Below are 19,716 nucleotides of genomic sequence, written 5' to 3'. Positions count from 1 at the left end.
CATATGGTTTATCATATGAATAATGCTAAATAGTGGGTTCTTATTTATTTAGTACTTTGGAACACGCGAACACATCTGCTAAATCTCGCGAGATTTGGCTGTAGCTTCGCCCCTCCCTCTGCCGTCATTGGTCGCTGGTTCTCCAGCTTACTGAGCATGTGTAAATGCCGCTTAGCTGTTAGCATTTAGAGATGGCCTCAGACAAGCAAAACGACGCTAAACTGTCGTCTGTGGATGAAAACAAAAAGAACTCATCGGATGGAGGACTTGGACTCGAAAGTATCCTTCACAGCACCGGAGGTGCAGCGGCGGCTTTGTTCTTTCTTCAGTTGATGTGTGTTTAGCTCGGAAGCCGACGGTAGCTCAGGAGCTAGCTCGGTCATAGTATCACGTTAGCTCGCGGTATTATGCGACGTGTCACACTGAAGCAGGCTGTCAGCCGTGAAAAGCAGATTCATTTCGCTTGTCTCAAACTTTTTTTACAAGTAAATAACTGTTGTAACCTCTTGAGTTTCAGGAGCAGCTCACTAATGTCGACGTTTCTGCAACATATCACAGCATCACAGTCAGACTTTCTGTCCCGAGCTGGCATGGCTGTCATACTTGAATATGAATGACAAATGGTCTACAGTGTGTGATGATGAGGTTGTGCCTTAACATTGATTCACAGTTTTGCAAATAATCAAGGAGTCCCAGCAGCAGCATGGTCTCAGACACGGAGACTACCAGAGATACCGGTGAGCTGTGCCCCGTCATACATCAACCCGTAACACTCAATTATTATTATAACTGCACCGCAGCTGTCTGTGGTGAACTCTCCACTATTGTATTGACGTTCACTTAGTGGTGCGTTGTTTGTTCATGATCACAAGCCATTTGTTAGCTTTTTGTATACATTGATGTTGACATTATTGTTTTCTTTTTACTTCCTGTTTGTTTTGGAGACCAAATCCTTGTTTTATGCACTGAGAACAAACTGTTTGCATGGACACCTCCTCTACCATATGGCTCACACGAGACTGTACAAATGGTTCTGGATACCAATTTAACTGCATGTGTACAATCTACAGCCTAATGCAATCAATGTCTAATGTTTAAATCAATATTTAAATGTCTACGACTCATAGCTCAAAGTGACTCAATTAATACATAGAGAAATAAAGTACCAAATCTTCCTCTATTTAAGGAATATATTTTTTCAAAGAACTCCATTGAGAAAAAACAAGATGGAAATGTACATGAGTGTTATTAATGTAATGTAAACATCTTTGTGTAACTGTGTGCAGGGGTTACTGCTCCCGTAGAATGCGTCGCCTGCGCAAAACTCTTGGTTTCAGGATGGGCAACCGACACAAGTTCATTGGGAAGAAAATAACGGTCGAAATGCTCTCTGATAGCAGGTGAGGAATGGAAAGTCTGACTCTGACATTCATGTGCAGTTAACTGGCTGCAAAAACTGATCCATTATTAGCACTGCATCTGAGGGAATGTTGATAAAGTGTTTGTTTCCTCATATTTAAAACATAACTGGTCATTGCCTGGGAATGCCTCGGGATCCTCCAGAATGAGCTGGAAAATATTGAGAGTTAGAGAGAAGTCTGGGTCAGCCTGCAGGACCTGCAGACTGCTGCGAAATGACTCCAGATTAAGCGGATGAGAATGGATGGATGGATGAACTGGTCATTGAAACTATGCTTTGTTTGACTAACTATGTGTGTGTGTGTGTGTGTGTTTGTGTGTGTGTGCGTGCATGTTTTCATTTATGTGAATTCTTGAGCACAATTAGTTGTAAACATAACCTAGGTTTGTAAATTACAAAAAAAGAGTTTAGATTGTATCTAACCACTTGGCAGTATCTCCTTAATCCACTAGATGGAGACGAAGTGCTGACTACATAAGAAATGAGTCTGCAACTGGTTTGCTACACCTCACCGCTAAACCAAAGAATGAAACTCGAGCTTGTAATATGTTTCCTCAAGATAAATTGCGAACTGTCAACTTTGTATATAGATTGTGAAAATGTGCAGCCAACGAACTGATGCAGTGACCTCCCCTTCTTCAGGTATCTGTTGCTGGTTTTGATGGAGGCCGAGCGTGCGTGGAGTTACGCCATGCAGCTGAAGCAGGAGGCTAACACAGAGCCACGTAAGCGCTTCCACCTGTTGGCACGACTACGCAAGGCAGCCAAGCACAGCGAGAAACTGGAGAAGCTCTGCGAGAGCCCGCGCGTTGACGCCAAGACCAAACTCGAGGCGCAGGTACAAAGTCATCTTCAACCTGCTTTAAGAGACACGTCACAGGTGTTAAAGAATAAGGGGCGTTTATGTGCTGGGAGATCGCAGGCCCTCAATTATCGAAATGTTTTTAAACTTTATCTGATTTTGATGGTCGTTTGTTTCTATGATTAAAACTAAGTACTAACATTGTTGATACATAAAATGTATTATTTTAAGTTGTGTTTGAGGAAGCAACTACTGGTCGTACATTATGTTTTCATAACGGCTTGTGTTTATAATTTCAGGCCTACACTTCATACCTGACTGGTATGGTGGTGTTTGAACTGCAGGAGTGGAAGCTCGCCATGGAGGCCTTCAACAAGTGCAAGTGAGGTTTAACGTCGCTGCAGTTTCTTAATACGTCAGCAGAATAAGCAGCCGCTTGAGTTTTTATGACGTTCGGGATATTCTAAACAACCCCATTTTGGATCTTGTCAGGACCATCTATGAGAAGCTGGCCAGTGCTTTCACAGAGGAGCTGGCAGTTCTGTATCGCCAGCGTGTGGACGAGATATCGCCCAACATCCGCTACTGTGCTTACAACATCGGTGAGTAACACGCATGCACACGTACGGGGAACACGGATCCTCTCAACATAACTGATGCCCATCTTAGACTTTTTCTTTTAATGAATCCAGAGACATAGTTCACAAACTGGACATCTCCTAAAGCTCATATCACCCGTATCCAACGAAAACACGCACACACACACAGCTACGTATATATATACAAACAATGTTTCCCCTACCATTATAACAAATCTCTGCCCGCCACCCTGTAATTTTCGTCTACCTACTATTGAAGTCACCTCCCCCCCCCCGGTCGACAACGCTCGCCGTGGGTCCCTTTCCTACCTCAGGGGGGAGCATCGTTAAGGAGTTAAGCTTAGGGCACCAACATGGCTAGCAGCGGCACTAGTCCCGCCCCCCTGAAGCTGTAAACCTAGGCGAAACACTGACAAACACACACACGTATGACTGGATCTTTTTTTTTATTTTTCTCTGATTGCAGGAGACCAGAACGCCATCAATGACTTGATGCAGATGAGACTGACTGGAGGAGGAGGAGGCATGATGGCTGAGAAACTAGAGGTGAACAAACCGTAGTGGAAAATTAGTTTATGTTCTTGTATCATCGGTTGTCTTTCATATATCAGTGAGGCCTAAGATGTCACGGTCCAGCCAACACTCACTTTTGCTCCTCAACTTTAGTCTCAATAAAACATTTAGAAAAGCATATAACATTTGAAACAAGATTGAATATTCAGGGATTAAATGCGTTTTCGCTCCTGTGGTTCAGATCATTTTGTTGAAATAAATATCAATTAATTCATGTAATTGTTTTACATTTTGTCCTCAGGCTCTGATCACTCAGGCAAGAACCAAGCAGGCAGCCACCATGAGCGAGGTGGAGTGGCGAGGGCGGTCGGTGCCCGTCAAGATCGACAAGGCCCGCATCTTCCTGTTGGGTCTGGCAGACAATGAAGCCGCTATCGCTCAGGTCAGTGTATTTAGTTTCTGCTTTATGGCAGATTGAAACAAACTTCCCTGCACTCGATGGGAAGCCATTGTTGTTGTTAGCAGCTCTTAATATCATCACATGCCAGCGCTTAAAAATACATGATAAAGATGTTCCTATGGCCTAAAGTCCAGATGATACGAGGGTACCTGTGATGTAAATGTTCGCTGCGTTGTGAAAGCCATTCAGTGCTGAGACGCTCCGCCGTTGGTGAATCTAACTGCTGCTGCTTGTCTAGTTGCGCTGGAAGCGGAAGTCATTCAGACGTAGTCGATGACATTCACCGTGTTATGTGAGTCTACGGGTGATGTCGTGAACCTAAACACGAGGGCCTCAGATGTTCCAATGTTTGTGGGATGTCCTCGACGAGTGTAAAGCGGAACTAGTGGTTAGTTCTTCCGTTGGTGGATTAAGGAAATTAAAACTGTTTTTACGGAACAAAGCAACAGAGATAAGCCACGCCCCCTCTAAGGCGCGGATGATCCACACATAATCGGGCGACTAAACTCACGCGAGTAAAGCGCTGTCAGTTCTGTTTTTGAATAAAGCGATGGGAATTAATGTTGCTGTTTTTATCCGATTAATCGAAAAAATAATCGACAGATTAATGGATTATTAAAATAATCGACAGATTAATGGATTATTAAAAAGGTGATAGTTAGTCGCAGCCCTAGTAAAAATCCAAACGACATCCTTGTGCTTGCCCGTTTTCTTTTAACTTCTCTTTCAGTGTGCATACTTTCATAGTGTTTCATGGTGTCGATTACACTTGCCTTCAGATGAAAAGTCTCAAAATGGGCGTCTGGCCCAAGTTTTAGCAGAATGCTCCAACAATCTGCGTTTCCTTAAACTTTCAGTAGGTGGAACTCTTTCAAGTCTCCCATGTCACCTCACTGTCACCATTGCTCATTTCTCCTCTTTTCTTATGCCAGAAGGTTCAGCCTGCCCTGTCGGCATACCTGTCACACCCACATCCACTCAGGTCCGTGGCATGCAGTCTCTCTTATTGCACGACTGCATTCTGGGCATTTCAGCAGTCACGTGACCACAGGGCGAACCCCAGCAGGTCACTGTGTTATCATCATTAAACACTTTTCAGTTTCAAATGTGAACTTTTGGGACTAAATTGTGTTGTTACATTCCAATGTTAAGCTAATAGTGGGTTTAACTCGATGTGTGGGAAGCTGCTTTGAAGCTGAATTATTGCAGTTTGCTTTATTGCTTTTGTATCATTTACATTGTAGAATAAAGTCCTCATCAACTGTTGTTGAGTAAGGAATGTTTTAAAGCGAGGACGGCTTGGGTGCCGTTTGTCCCAGATTGCGCAATAGAAAGTCGAGAGTATTTAAGACAAACAACTGGGGACAGGAAACATCATATTGGGCCGTTCATCAGTCTGAGTGGAGGAGCGCCGTCCTCTCCCTCCCTCTAATCGGTTTATCCATCCAGCCCTCTCGCTGAACGAGAGAGGATGCTCGACGGGTTGAGCCGGTCATGCTGGGTGTTGCTAGGGTGTTGGCATGAGGTAGCGGCACTAAATAACATGAGAGTAGCCGAGTGTGCAGCCTGTCTGTTAACACTACGAGGAATCTCCTCGTAACATTCTTCCACTGCTTCTTCACGTTTTGTTTTCCGTGGTCCCGTTTTTGAAGGTCATTAAGTGACAGAAATGTCATTCACAAAGGTGTTAAAACAACTTTTACTTTAGTTTAAATGTGTATCAACATGGTACCTTACATGACATGTTATTTAGCTGACCCTGTTATCCAAAGCGTCTTCCAATCATGTTGCATTCATACACCGTGGACTCGGCTACAGGGAGCAACTCGGGGTTAAGTGTCTTGCTCAAGGACACATCAACGAGGGCAGGGATTGATCCGCCAACCCCCTGATTGAAAGACGGATGTCATCAATCGCTTACGTTTACACAAAACCAACATCTTTTAAATATGAACATATGTCTGTAGACATCTGAGGCTATCGTTGAGTAACACGGGCCTATTGTATGAGTTTCGGTGAGGGGAAGAACAATCCTGTCGCACTCGGAGATGTAAACCTGAAACTCCAGAGTGATGATCGGAGGTCAGGTATGTACAGGAATGTACTGGCAGCCTGCCGTGACGCATACCTGGGCCTCTCCCCCACTCACTGAAACTGTTGCTTTTTACATCGAACCACTACGACTTCTAAATGAATGAAATAGTTGTTGGCATGGTTGACGTTATTTATTTATTTTTAGATCAGATTCACTTTTATTCTCATTGCAAAGTACAAGTACTATGGCAATGACATGCAGTGTAGCATCGGACCAGAGGTGCAAAGGGTGGCTCAAATGCAGAGAAGAATTTACCCACTGTGGGATCAATATTATTATTATTATATCTACATTATTATTATTGTTAAAGCAGTAGAAGTGCAGTGCAATGTGCTGGATAAATACAATATAGACAGTATAAAAAGTATTGGACAGTATAAACAGTGGATATGAAATGCAGGTATGTATATATATTTAATTGTATGTGTGTGGCAGGAGGATAGACGGCTATCACAGTGGTGCAACATTTTTATTAGAACAAGTTTTTTTTAATCGGGTGGAAAGTGGTTGAGTGTGTCTGAGTTCATATGTTGAAGCCTTTAGTGTCAAAATAATGAATCCTTTCATTTTAAAGATATTTTAGGTACAACCACTCAGAATAGAGGAAAAGTCCCACCCCTTCTTGTGGACTAGCATGTTTTTGTCTCTTGTTGTTGTCTATTGACCATAGTATTTTCTGAAATAAGGTCCCATTGTGGACATTGGAAGGGGCGTGGCTTCACTTCTCTGCAGGGCATAACCTTTCTCCCTGTTCAGGTCTTCTGGCTACAGTTCAGTGTTCTGTCTAGAAAATGTCAAATGTGTCATTCTCAGTTTACAAACATTCTTCCCCATTCCTCTCTGAGAAACCAGTTTACATAGTTTCATGTTTCCTTTTTCTGCCTTTTTAAACCTTACTTCACTTTTGTCATTTCGCTATAACAGAATTGATTGCACCATGCATGTGTTTAGACTGTTGGGGATTAACTATCAGATCTGGTGGATCAGAATCAGTTCTGATGCAGTCCTTATTGCGTCGGCCAGGAATAACAAAAGTGACCATTTAATGTAGTTGTCTGCTTTGCTTTTGTTTGCTGTAGTGACCTGTTGCTGCAGAATCTTGGTAGTATTACTTTTATCTAGGGCAACGAATCGACAAAAGCGATAAAAATCGATTATTAAAATTAGGGATGCACCGATCTGATCGGCGCCGATCCATATCGGCCGATATTCCCATTATCGGTTTTGATCGGCGTTCTCAAGACGGCCGATCAGATGACGTCACATCTGCGAGAACTATCAGAGACGTTTCAATCGCCGCGCATCGCAACGGAGACGATGCGCCCGGCGAGGGCCGCAGAGTGAGAGGACCACGAGGGGATCCTCACGCACCGAGCGGCGTCCTCGTCCCCCGAGTTGAATCACTGGGTCAACTTAGCCGACTCTCACATGTCTGAGCCCCTATAGACTGATGTTGACGGTAAACACATTCGATCGGGAGCGCGAGGGTTTTGATAAAGTTAGCGGAAGGATTTAAGTGACAACATCCGGTTTTGCAAAGTTAGCGGAAAGAACCACGTGAAACAACATCCGTTTTTCAAAATAAGATGTCGACAAATCATACACAAGTAAACAATGAACTGATTTTGTATCTTTATAGATCGTTTCTGAGATTTAGCTTAAATTATGCTCACATTAAAACATTTTTACTGTACCAAGAAAGAGTTTATAAAAATAAAGGTCAGACTTTTGTATGTTAAAAAAAGTCCTGTAAATGGATTTCCCCAAAAGTTCCAGGAAATGAATAATGCAGACGTGTTCCATACATATCTGAAATCCCCTACACTGGCAATCAATCAATTTTATTGTATCAATTAGGACATTTTTCAAAGTAAAAGTCCTAAATGTTTAAATAAATCGGTAATTTCTTGAATGTTTGAGGTGCTTTATATATGTATTTCCTCATAGTCCTAGGCAATAATGCTCCACAATAAATAGAATGCTTCAATCGACACCGTGATCGGTATTATCGGATCGGCAGATACTGATTTCAGTGATCGGTGATCGGCACCCCAAAACCTGATCGGTGCATCTCTAGTTCTTAATAGTATGTTTCAAGTAGGCTACAGCCGAACCCTCGTTCTGTTTTGATCAATAGTAATCGAGTTGATAAGTGTGTCTTCTTTTCTGATCAATACGCAACTGTGAGGTGCGCGAATAGATAGAGAGACACAGACCGTTTTTTTGGGGAGCACCGAAGACCCATTTTGACCCAGGAAAAACCCTGCTCTACAATAGCAATCAAACAATTTTAATGGATCAATTAGGACATTTTTCAAAGTAAAAGTCCAAAATGTTTAAAGAAATCGGTAATTTCTTTCATGTTTAAGTTGCTTTATATATGTATTTCCTCATAGTCCTAGGCAATAATGCTACACAATAAATATAATGTTTCAATCGACACCGTGATCGGTGATCGGTATTATCGCATCGGCAGATACTGATTTCAGTGATCGGTGATCGGCACCAAAAACCTGATCGGTGCATCTCTAATTAAAATAGTTGGCAACGGATTTCATTATCGATTCGTTGTGTCGCGCGATTATTACGGCACTCAATAAGTCGCGGAATATAAACAAAGTTGAGTTGAGAGCAAAGCGGCGCAGGAGAAACAAGAGCAGAGAGAGAGGACAGAACGCTGCGTTGTGAGAGCCAATCGGCGCTGAGCTGCTCCGCTGTTGATGAATCTAATTGGCTGCTGCTACTCACGTGGCGTTGGAAGCGGAAGTCATTCACGTAGTCGGAGACATTCACGGAGCTAAGTGCGCCTACGGGTGATGTTATGAACCCCGACACCAGGGCGCTAGATGTTACGACCAGTGGCGGCTCCTGAAAAAATTCTCAGGGGGGGCAATTTTTTTGATAATGATTAACCCTCCCAAAACCACAGACCTTCAGACAGCTGTCTATGTGTAGCTTTCTCACAATGCCATCAAGTCATGTGACTCCAGTCAGTGTGACTGCTGTGACTGAACTCTGTCTGTGAGCTTGTAGTTAGTTCATAAGCAGACAGACAGTCTGAGGCCGTCTGTGAGCTGTCTGTCAGTAATCCAGCTCCTGGTCTTTGATTTGGTGATTTTTTTCAACAAGATTTAAATAATTATAATAATAATAAATATGAGAATCCCATTTGTGATTCCTGCATCTGTGCTTTTTCAAATAATAGAAGAAATACAATTGCAATCACTTTCAAGTAAACCAGATTGCTCCACCAGACAAGAAAAAGCTAAATGTTGAGCTTTTGTTTTGAAGGGCAACAGCAGAAAAGCCAAACTCACGGAGGTAAGACCTGGCAAGTCGCCAAGAATCTCAGCTGTCGCGCATGCGCAGGCGCAACTTGTAAATACCGTAACGTAAACATTTACATTAAGGTACAGGCATTTCAACATTTATTTATTCATGACTTAGTTTTATGTCGGTGTACTTTGACCGTGTGTAATATGTGGAGTTGTCAATAAAGGTCTTTCTGCATTTCCTGCGCCTCACCTGTAGTCCTACGTTCCTCTTTCAGGAGCACAGCTGACAACACGGCTGTCAGAGAACCCGTTTACAGGCGTTCTTTAACATCAGGCGGAGATCTTTTCTGGCGTCCATCTTCCAGTCAGGAAGAAAACGTTTCAGAAGACACCTCAGAAAATGTTCGAGAATGAGGAACAATGTGTTTCTGATTTTATTTTCATTTTATTTTGAGAGCGACAGGAACGGCTCCGAGGTCGACCGATCGACGTGTTGGCGACCGCTGGTCTAGGAGGTCCTACTTCTATTGTTGCCGATGTGTCTTCAATGTTACGCCGACCGAAAGGAGTCTCTTTCAAAGAAAGAATTGAATCGCTGCTGTTGGCCTGAGCACCGGCCATCTCGACTGAATCGCCTCTGTCGAGCTGTATGACGTACTGAGACGCTTTCGTCGATTACTGCTGACAAGACCTGCAGGGGCGACTCCTCCCGGAAGCCATAGAGAATGCATTGAGAGCTCTGTTTTGTGAAAAAATGGGTTTAACATTGGAGTCAATGGGAGAGGTCTGGGCGATTTTCATTTCGCCCAAAATCGCCCCAGAAGGGGCGGGGCCATTTGAAGCACGACTTTAGGCTGACTGAATGACTGTTACCTGATTGGACAATGACATACAGAGGCAGAGCAGACGTCTAGTGGTAGAATGCGACTTTTTTCTTTTCTTTTTTCTTTTCCCCCGAGGCAGTGCGTCGCCCCAATCGCCCTTATGGACAAGCCGCCCCTGGTTACGACGCGTGTGGCATTTCCACAAGAAGTAACGAAGAAAAAGTGGTTATTTATTCCGTTGGGGATGGCGAAAAATATTTTGCAACGGAGAAAGGCAACGGAGATAAGCCACGCCCCCTCACCGACACGTATGACGCGTTTAACCCACAAATAGTCGGCTGGGTAAACTCTTCTCTTCAGTTCTGTTTGTGACGGGTTCATCCACATGCTGACCAGTGGATCTCCAGGACCTTTCCATAACTTTAAACCAAATTTCCATGATTAAACATTTTGTGAAAACTCTGTGTACATGAACAAGTGAGAAGATGTAGTATTTAAACTAACAATGAGAATTATAAGGCATACAGTATATATTCCGTGTAAATTAACATTTGAATATAAAAGATGTGCATTACTTTTTCAAAAATTGTGGGATTTTATTTTTTTCAATTACTTTTCTAGGCCTGGATATAGCCATTTAAAAACTCCATGACTTTTCCAGGTTTTTCATGACCGTACAAACCCTGTTTTGAATAAAGGGTTGAAAATTACAGTTTTATTGTTTTTTTATCCGATTAATCGATTAATCGAAAAAATAATCAACAGATTAGTCGATTATCAAAATAATCGTTAGTTGCAGCCCTAGTATTACACCAGAAGTTCCTGGTTTGTTTTACACTAAATTAATTTGAACGTGAGGGCAATATTAGGATTATTTGTTAAGAAACGGGAAGTGTTGACAGTGATTATTGTTTGTGTTGTGCAGACGGCTAACGAGGAGACCAAAGAGCATCTTTATGAGACCCTGCTGGCCGAGTGCAGAGACACCATCCAGGCTGTGAGAGAGGAACTCAAGAGCGAGGCGGTAAGAAGATACTGCAGGCTAAAGTTGACAGTTCGGTGGAGGAGAGGGATGTGTGTATTTTTGACCTAGATGTATTTATGCCATCGGCTTGATTTACAGCTTACTGGCTAACCAACAAAATGGGGGGGAGTTCAATTCTTTGAATTGTTTCGTGTCTTCGTAGAAGCAACGCGAGAGGGGCTCTGAAGGTGACGGCGGCAAGGTGTCCAACCTGCAGTTCCTGCACAGGTAAAAGAAACGTGTTCTTGAAACGTTGACTTTGTCTGTGCTGAACACTTCACGGCCCGCTGCGAGCAGAATCCACGGTTTGATGGTGGAAGCCTGTAATGCGCACCCAACACACTATGGTGGAAAAAAGTCCAGAGCTAGAAGACCAGCGTGTTCCCGCTTAGCTACAACAGCAACGAAGGAAGACGAGGACGGGGTGTTTGGGTTGCTAGATGTGAATAGAAAAGTAGAACTTACCTTTATTCAGTTTGCTGTCATAAATTGCAAAGAAACCCAAAGTAACATACCGAGGCCAAAGCATAAACAATTCTTTCCACGTTTCTGTCATGCATCTCCTTAAGTGAATCATAAGTGTGCTGTTGGTCTCCTCTCCCAGTTACCTAACCTACATCAAGCTGTGTACGCTGGTGAAGAGGAATGAGAGCATGGCCCATACCCTGCAGGCTAAACTGAAGGAGCCCGAAGCAGACGAGAGCAAGAGAGGGGCCCGTCCACAGGATCTCATCCGCCTCTACGACATCATCCTGCAGGTAAAAAGCTTTTCAATCGGAAGCTTTTGCATGTATTGAGAAGATGGAAACAAATGTTTCTCAGCTCGTAACATGTCAAAATAAAAGGTCCCGGCCTTTTTAGATGTCCATAATAGCAGCATATCTTTCAGCTGGTGCAATAAATTAGGAAGTTGTTCTCATTTGCTAGTTTCCTGGCTACTCGTGGGAGCTGTGGTGATTTGTTTTATCCGTGTTGTCAACGGTGGCCTAACCCAGACATGGGCAAACTACGGCCCGCGGGCCACATCCGGCCCGTTAGGCTTTTTAATCCGGCCCGCTGAACTTGTCCAAATCGCAGTTTTGTTTACTTCCGGTGTGCGTTGGCGAGGAAAGTACTCGTCACACGAAACCCTTCACCATGATTTGTCAATCTGTTTGTCTGTCAACATTTTGCGAAAAAAACAACCAATGAACACTCAGTAAATCACAAAGGACCCGCCCACCACACAGGTGAAGCTCATTTAGAAACAGCCGCAGTGATTTTGGCGAGCAGCGCGGAGCCTCCGGAGGAGGAGCTACAGAGCCACGAGGAGGAACACGCAGCCAGAAGAGAGCCACTCAGACCGGGTAAGTTTCTTCACTAAACGTTACGTGTGTGTTACGTGTCTGTTTTACAGTGTCTGTTACGTGTCCCGTCACGGTGTCCGGTGCGCGCTGCTGACTCTTATTGTATTTTACAGAGAGGATTCACCAGCGCCTACAGCTCCACCTGCAGCTCAACCTGCCCGGCCAGCAGAGAGGTCTCGTGACACGATGACATGATGTTATTATAGTGAAGCCATATTGTAAATAGTCTGTGTCAATAGTTGTTTTCTATTTCTCAACATGTATATAATGTAGATTTATTTATTTATGTACAATACATATTTATTTGAAGAAAAAAAAAATGTAATGGTCATTTTTTATTTGCACACACCCCATGAAACTTTATCTGCAATATGAAGTAATTTCTCAGTCCCATCTTTATCATTTTGGTGAATGTGTGACAGACCACATAATTTTTACTCAAAACGATAATACAAAATGTAGTTTTCCATATTTATTTACATGTATCTAGCATTGTATTCAGATATTTCACTGCTTTTGTGAACCTATGACCTTTGGTAAACCAATTACAAAAACAGTTGGTCCACATGAGTAAAGGTGTATTTCCAGAAGCGATATGAAGAATTTTTAAAAATCGAACTTCAATTTTCAGCTTTGGGGCCATATTTTCTCTTTCCACTTGTACCTGAAGACAATTGTGCCTCAATATATAGAGAGCTGAGACAATCTGTCCATTATTTTGCGGGGTTTAAAACAATTAGAAATTATTGAGCTTGATTATTTCGTTGGGTAATAATATGTTTTGAATGTTGAAAGTGATTCCATTGATCTTTATCCAGTAAATGTTGATTTCTTTAACTTTGCACCTTTAATTGAAATGTATAAAAATCAGACGCAATCTCCAGGTTTAATAAATTACATTGCGTGTCCAAATGCTCCTGGCCCGGCCCCTCTGTCACATTTTAGAACCGATTGTGGCCCGCAAGTCAAAAAGTTTGCCCACCCCTGGCCTAACCCGTGGCCTTGTTTGACAGCCGACGTCACTTCCTTTTCAAAGTGTTAACTTGCCTTCTGCTTCCCCCATCGCCTGCCTCACCTTCCCCTGCATGTCCGTCTCAAGAGTCTGGCTGAGCTGTCCACCCTGCAGGGCCTGGAGGATGACCACACCTTCCAGAAGGAGGTGTCCCTCAAGACGCTGGTCTACAAGGCCAACAGGTCAGACCCCGTTGACATCCTTGAGCCCACAATGCATCACTCTTGCAGTTGCTGCCTACGTGTGTTTGTGTCTTCTTTGTTGGTCACTTTTGTGTTGTTAATGTGTTCGTCCCCTCTGAACCCCTCCCAGGTGTTTCTTCATAGCTCAGTCGTACGTGCTGGTGAAGAAGTGGAGCGAGGCCTTAGTGCTGTATGAGAGGGTGCTGAAATATGCCACGGAGGTGCAGTCCAAGACCAAGAACCTCAAGAACAGCCTCGAGGTTCGTTGTATTCACACAATAAGCAATCTCCTCGCGCAACTTGATTTCATTTACAATCCATCATGAAAAGGTCAGCTTACACACGTGTTGACATACACGCAGCAAAGTAGGAATTAAATTAACCCCGCAGGGATGAAAGTGAGTCTGCAAGATGTTGTCAAATAGGTCCCAGTGAGCGTCTGTCTCTTTCTGCAGGATCTCCCTGACGTCCAGGAGCTCATTGCTGAGGTCAACGCTGAGAAATACTCCCTTCAAGCTGCTGCTATTTTAGGTGAGAGCACCTTTTGACCCCCGACTACTCTGTTGTTATCGCGTGAGAACCCATTTAGTCCGGCCTCTCGGTTCTGACTGATCCGGTGTGCAACCCTTCAGAAATGTGTTTGTGTTTCAGACACTGAGGAGACTGCTGACGTCAGCTCCCAGCAGCAGGTCAAAGACAACACGGTAAGTCACGAGACCCGCTGGGATAAATATCGGTATGATAGATTTCGTCTTTCATCGTGGAACGAGGCACATGTATCATGGAAACGGCTTTTCAAACTTATTTTAAAGAGCACCTTTTGCTTTAGTTGACAGAAGACCGTCAATTTAAGTCAGTTTCGCACGACACGACTTTCAAAGTGGTCTGATTGCCGTTGACCTCACACAATTTACTGTTGTGTAATCCTGAGTCTTAAAGTCATTGTGGATTGACACACTACATGATTGACACACGGGGGGGTGGGGTTAAAGATCGTTTGATCTTACGAAAATATGAATGAGAAACCATGCATTAGCATGCGTGAGAGATTATCGATCAAGCCTTCTGCAGAACTAGTTTATGTTGTCGAAGTGTTCATAAAATGGCCTGTTTTTACTATTTATAGTCAGTTTCAGGAACAGCTTCAGTCCGTGTTGCAGATGTAACTAATCCTGTTGCGCTGGCAGCCCCTCGGACAATTATCCAGTAGGACATTCATTGTCACAAAGTCGCGTGTCAGCAGCAATAAAGTTGTTCTATATTCAACATGTTGCTTGGACTTGTGACCTTCTATAAATGTTTTTGTGGCAGCGGGGGGTGTTTAGGCTCTGCTGCAGAGTGGGTGGAGCGGGGGTGTGGTTCAGGGAACGGTGTCTGATTGTCATCAGCTGGTCTGATGACAATCTGTGTTTGTGTATCTGCGAGGCTTTGTCTTCAAAAGGAGCTGGACAGACTGAAGACGGGGTGGAGTGCCGAGCAGAGACACTGCCTGTGGTGGGGTACAACAATAAAGGATATTACAAAACATCGCTCTGGCTGCTCATTCCGGGTGGCTTAAAGGGGGAACCTACCAGTGACGGCTAGACACTTGTCACAGTTTTCATTGCTGGATATCCGAGTTATTGATGGAAGCGTGCACTTCTTCTCCTTCATGCAGCCCCTCTGCGACCGCCTGGAGACTTTCCGCCTGGAACCGTCCCTTGTGGGAAAGCAGCCCAATTTGGTCCAGTTCCCTCCTGACTTCCAGCCAATTCCCTGCAAGCCCCTGTTCTTTGACCTTGCCCTCAACCACGTGGCCTTCCCATCCCTGGACGACAAGGTGGAGCAGAAGGGCAAGGGTGGTCTCACCGGCTACATCAAGGGCATCTTTGGCTTTGGCAGCTAAATGGATCCTCCGGGCTTTGGATTCAACTGGAGAGCCGCAAGGTCCCGAGTTCACCACAAACAACCGGCCCTGGGGCGGTCGTTAATTAGAATACTTAAAATTACTTTCATGTTTTATTATTTTAATTTCTCTTCTTTTTTTGCCTAAGCGCAAGATGAGTGGAGTTTGCAGCTCTGTGGGCGGCGATGAAGTGATCGGATCAATTTCAAGTAGCAATATGGCCTAAGTTCAACTGCCACCTTCAGCAACGGCATCAGGCTGCAGCCACTCCCTCCTCACTCTGACATGAGGCGTCGGTGTCTTTCAGGCTCTACGGGTTGCCATGTCTGCAGCTACAGACGAGTCATCTGTCGTCAGTCTCACGATCCCGTCTGAGATAACGAAACCACTTGGTCAGCATTAGGACTGTTTTTGTTTCTTTCTTCTAATTTTTTTTTTTCACCGTCATGTAAGCGCCTTCATTTAACAACGTCAGTTATTTGTCTTTATGCGAGAGATGTTGTCGGCGTCTTTTTTTTTTTTTTAAAGGTAAAATTGACAAAGTGCAGTTTTGTTAGTGCAGCTACTATAAAACCTAAAGTAGTGCTTTCAAGCAGCGTCAATGTTCAGTGAAATGTAGTTCAGCAAACTGAAGCTGTTTTATCAATCATCATATTTTTCAGAAGACTTCTGCTGCGATCCAATTCTTCCCTCCACCTCTGCTTTGTTTTTTGTTTTATAAATGTGCATGAATTGTTTTTTTAATTTGTCACCTCCAACCTACACGGGTCATAATGTAAATGTTGTCCTGTATGACATTAGGCACCAAAAGTGCCATCGTGTTCGAGAAGCGTCCAACTGCTTCAACCCGTCTGAACGGAAGCGCAAGCCGCCATCTTTAACGCCCCTCCGCTCGCTGAGGGCCGTGTGGAACCAGTGCAGCGCTTCACACTGTCATCAATTCAGGTGTTGTGTTTTTATTTTTATTTTCATTTCATCAAAATCAATGTTGTAAGAGGAGCAGTCGTCATTGGTGACTGGAGGGAGTTTTCAGCAGCCTTTCATTCATTCACACCTGTTTGTTCGTCATGAGTGGGACTCGAATGTTGTCATCAGCAATGGCGTGTCGATGAATATTCTGTAACTATAAAAACCTTTCTTGATATATTTGTTGTCATAACGACCACATCAAAGCAGCTCTCACCCTCTGGTCCTTCAGGACCTTGTTTGTCTGCCGGTTAAACACGAGCTCGAGGATTTGTTTAGTGTCTCATTTTCACTCGAACATTTAACTGTTATGCTTTTTTTTTTTTTTTTTTTTTTAATATAAACGTTTTTGGTTCGAATTTAAGTATTTTTTTCTCTTTTTGTTAAATAATTAAGATGGAAGTGCTGGAATAGTTTCAGCACTTTGCCTCGCTTTGGCCTGGAAAATAAACGGGATCAATATTTGTTGGAATGAGAAATGACCTGATGAAAAATGTATGAATTGATTTAATTTCCAGACCTATGATTAAAATATATTTGCACCAAAGACTGATCTCTTGACTTTCCTTGTTCACTTCTGTTCTTTTGAAATCAATTTCAACGTACTTCCTTGTGAGAAGGACCGGGATGGAGGAAAGAAAGTGCTTTGGTTGTCGCAGGATCTGATAATTTTGTTTAAAATTTCAATCCCCCATTTAACAAAATAAAGATTTGTGATTGGAGCATAGATGTGACTGTTCTTGTGTACCTTGTCTTGGGTGTGTTGGCATGCCTTCGCTGGGTGTGCACGTCTTTAGGTTTACTCTGTCAATGCATCTTAATTGAATAATGGCAAAGGCGTGTTTGATATTCAAACACTGTCCCAAATGACTGCCCCCCCCACTTCTATGAATAAACACACACGGCACTCTCCCTGATTTGTGGCTGCCGGTGTTTCTGCCTTTACACAATACACACATTCCTTTGTCTCTCTAGGAACACACACATGCTCTTCTTGTATGGACTGACGGTATTTAATGAGGTGGAGATAAATGTTTATAATGATAGGAAATCTCAAGTCTCTTTTGATTATCTGCTCATCTTAATTAATGTATTCACTATTTTGCTTTTCTAAGATGAAAGACCTGGAAGTTAGTACTTTCAGATATTAAAAATAAATATTGACACGCATTTCTCTTTGTTAGGCGGATTCTCCAGCACTGGTTCTGGTTTATAATGACCAACGAAGCTTTTGTAAAGATTGCCTTTTTAAAGCAGACTGTGTTTGTCTGCTGTGTGTATGTTAGTACAACACTGACACGCCCTCACTGTGTTTCCACCTTAGTTGTTCCTCTCAGTTAAATGCTAAGAATGTTTTTTGTTGCCATGCTAACGACCAACATTAATGTGATGTTATTGAATGCCAACTTTCTTTGGCTCTATGGACAGTAAATGGACAGAACTCGTTTAGTCTTCTGACCAATCGTCATCATTCACCCATTCCCAGGAGCTACCGTGCCAGGTGCCGCCTGCCCGTCAGGAGTAACTAGTATTCATACTACAGCATGCACATACCGTAGATAGGCACAGCTACAGGAGCAGCCTGAGGCCCAAGGAAACATCAACACAGACCAGCGGCGCCGGGGGATCGAACCACTGATCCCCAAATCCAAGGACAACGCTGCTTTCCCACTTTCACAGCGTGCTAATGCAGCGGATGGATCATAGTGCCGGATCCACCGGTCCTTCGGTACCGGGCCGCACAGAAAGAATAAATGTTAAAAATGTCGATTGATTATCTTGGTTGGAAGATGTTTTTTGGTTTTTTAATAAGTGCATCTAAACCTCTTGACACACAATGAAACCAATAAACTAGCAAAAATGAGTGACTAAAAGTGACCTTAAAAGTATGTTTCAGACAACAACTCTGCCGATATCCAGAGATCGCCAACAAAGCTCTGAAACCCTGCTTCCATCTCCTCATCCTGTCTTTGTGAAGCAGGTTTTTCTGCAGTGACAACGATTAAAACTATGTTAACCCTTGTGTTGCCTTCGGGTCATTTTGACCCGATTCAATATTTAACCCTCTTGTCGCCTTCGGGTCAATTTGACCCAATTCAATGTTTAATGTCGGTGTTCTTTCGGGAGTCAACAAACAAACATAAAGTACCTCACACTTAAACTTGGAAAACAATATTAATTCTAATAATTTTCTGGAGATTTTAATAGCTGGGGTCATATTGACCTCAAGGGTAAAATATGTTAGTAAATATAAAGGTAACAGGAGGGTGAAACATTGAATCGGGTCAAATTGACCCGAAGGCAACACAAGGGTTTTAAGGAGTAGACTGAACATACACAACACACTTCGGGTGTCATTGTCTCCCATTGCCCATTATGGGTCCAGCTGGCTCTCTGCATGGCAGCGTCCATTGGCTGGCTGTGTCGATCACAATAAGCTTGTTCAATATGAGCCAGTCCTGCGCAGAATCCATCAGAAATGCATGCCGTTTAGATTTGACCCCGACTTGACCCGATGTCATGCACACATGGTTACGGGATCCAGGCTGCGGTTGTTTTTAGACCCAAGCATCACAGTTGCTCTCCCCAGTCTACATGGCCCGGTGCATGATGGGAAACACCTGGCTGTGGCCAAATCTGAGAACTGACTGACATTTAGATGTGATAGCTACCATGTTGGCTCAAACTCTTGATCAAAAGCTCCTGGAAGTTACTAAATGGACCGTGTACTGAGACGATCTGGTTCAGTGGCCCAGATCTTGCCTAAAATATGTTGTGATGAAAAATACAATATTTAGGAGCTGCATGTGGCTCCACACACATCTCCAAGCAACAGAAAGAGTATCGGTGTTTCCGGACAATCGGACGCACCCAGAGAGAGACTGTGTGACTGGCCAGATCAGAGAAATGTTTGCTCTGTGCTGTTCCTCACTCAGCAGCAAAAAAAGCTGCCCAGCGGCATTCCTCGCCATGTTTTCCTTTTGTTGATATGCTGCAGAGAGACGCCCTGATCCTGAATCACTCTTGTGTGTGTGTGTGTGTGTGTGTGTGTGTGTGTGTGTGTGTGTGTGTGTGTGTGTGTGTGTGTGTGTGTGTGTGTGTGTGTGTGTGTGTGTGTGTGTGTGTGTGTGTGTGTGTGTGTGTGTGTGTGTGTGTGTGGGACTTTACGACGTATGGAGCCGTCTGTGATCGTCCACCTTGTTTTCATGTGTGACATGTGTTCAGTGAAACCTTCATATAAATGATGTGAAGGTATTCCGTCACATGACTAACACCTTTGTTGACTGTATCATCTGCGCATCAGTGTTCACAT

General features: G+C 43.5%; 1 protein-coding gene across 1 annotated transcript; it reads left to right on the top strand.

The window, feature by feature from the left end:
- Positions 1-152: 152 nt before the first annotated feature.
- srp68 (signal recognition particle 68) lies at positions 153-16,950 on the top strand. The gene is made up of 16 exons (XM_056409645.1): positions 153-279; positions 671-737; positions 1,287-1,400; positions 2,063-2,258; positions 2,522-2,604; positions 2,715-2,824; positions 3,288-3,367; positions 3,636-3,776; positions 10,914-11,012; positions 11,176-11,240; positions 11,617-11,770; positions 13,458-13,552; positions 13,683-13,812; positions 14,008-14,083; positions 14,204-14,256; positions 15,210-16,950. The coding sequence occupies exons 1-16, from the start codon at positions 192-194 to the stop codon at positions 15,435-15,437; spliced, it is 1,779 nt and encodes a 592-aa protein (XP_056265620.1). The 5' UTR covers positions 153-191; the 3' UTR covers positions 15,438-16,950.
- Positions 16,951-19,716: the final 2,766 nt, after the last annotated feature.

Source organism: Pseudoliparis swirei, chromosome 24, assembly GCF_029220125.1.
Source record: "Pseudoliparis swirei isolate HS2019 ecotype Mariana Trench chromosome 24, NWPU_hadal_v1, whole genome shotgun sequence".
NCBI lineage: Eukaryota > Metazoa > Chordata > Actinopteri > Perciformes > Liparidae > Pseudoliparis > Pseudoliparis swirei.
This window is presented reverse-complemented; position numbering and strand designations above follow the sequence as displayed.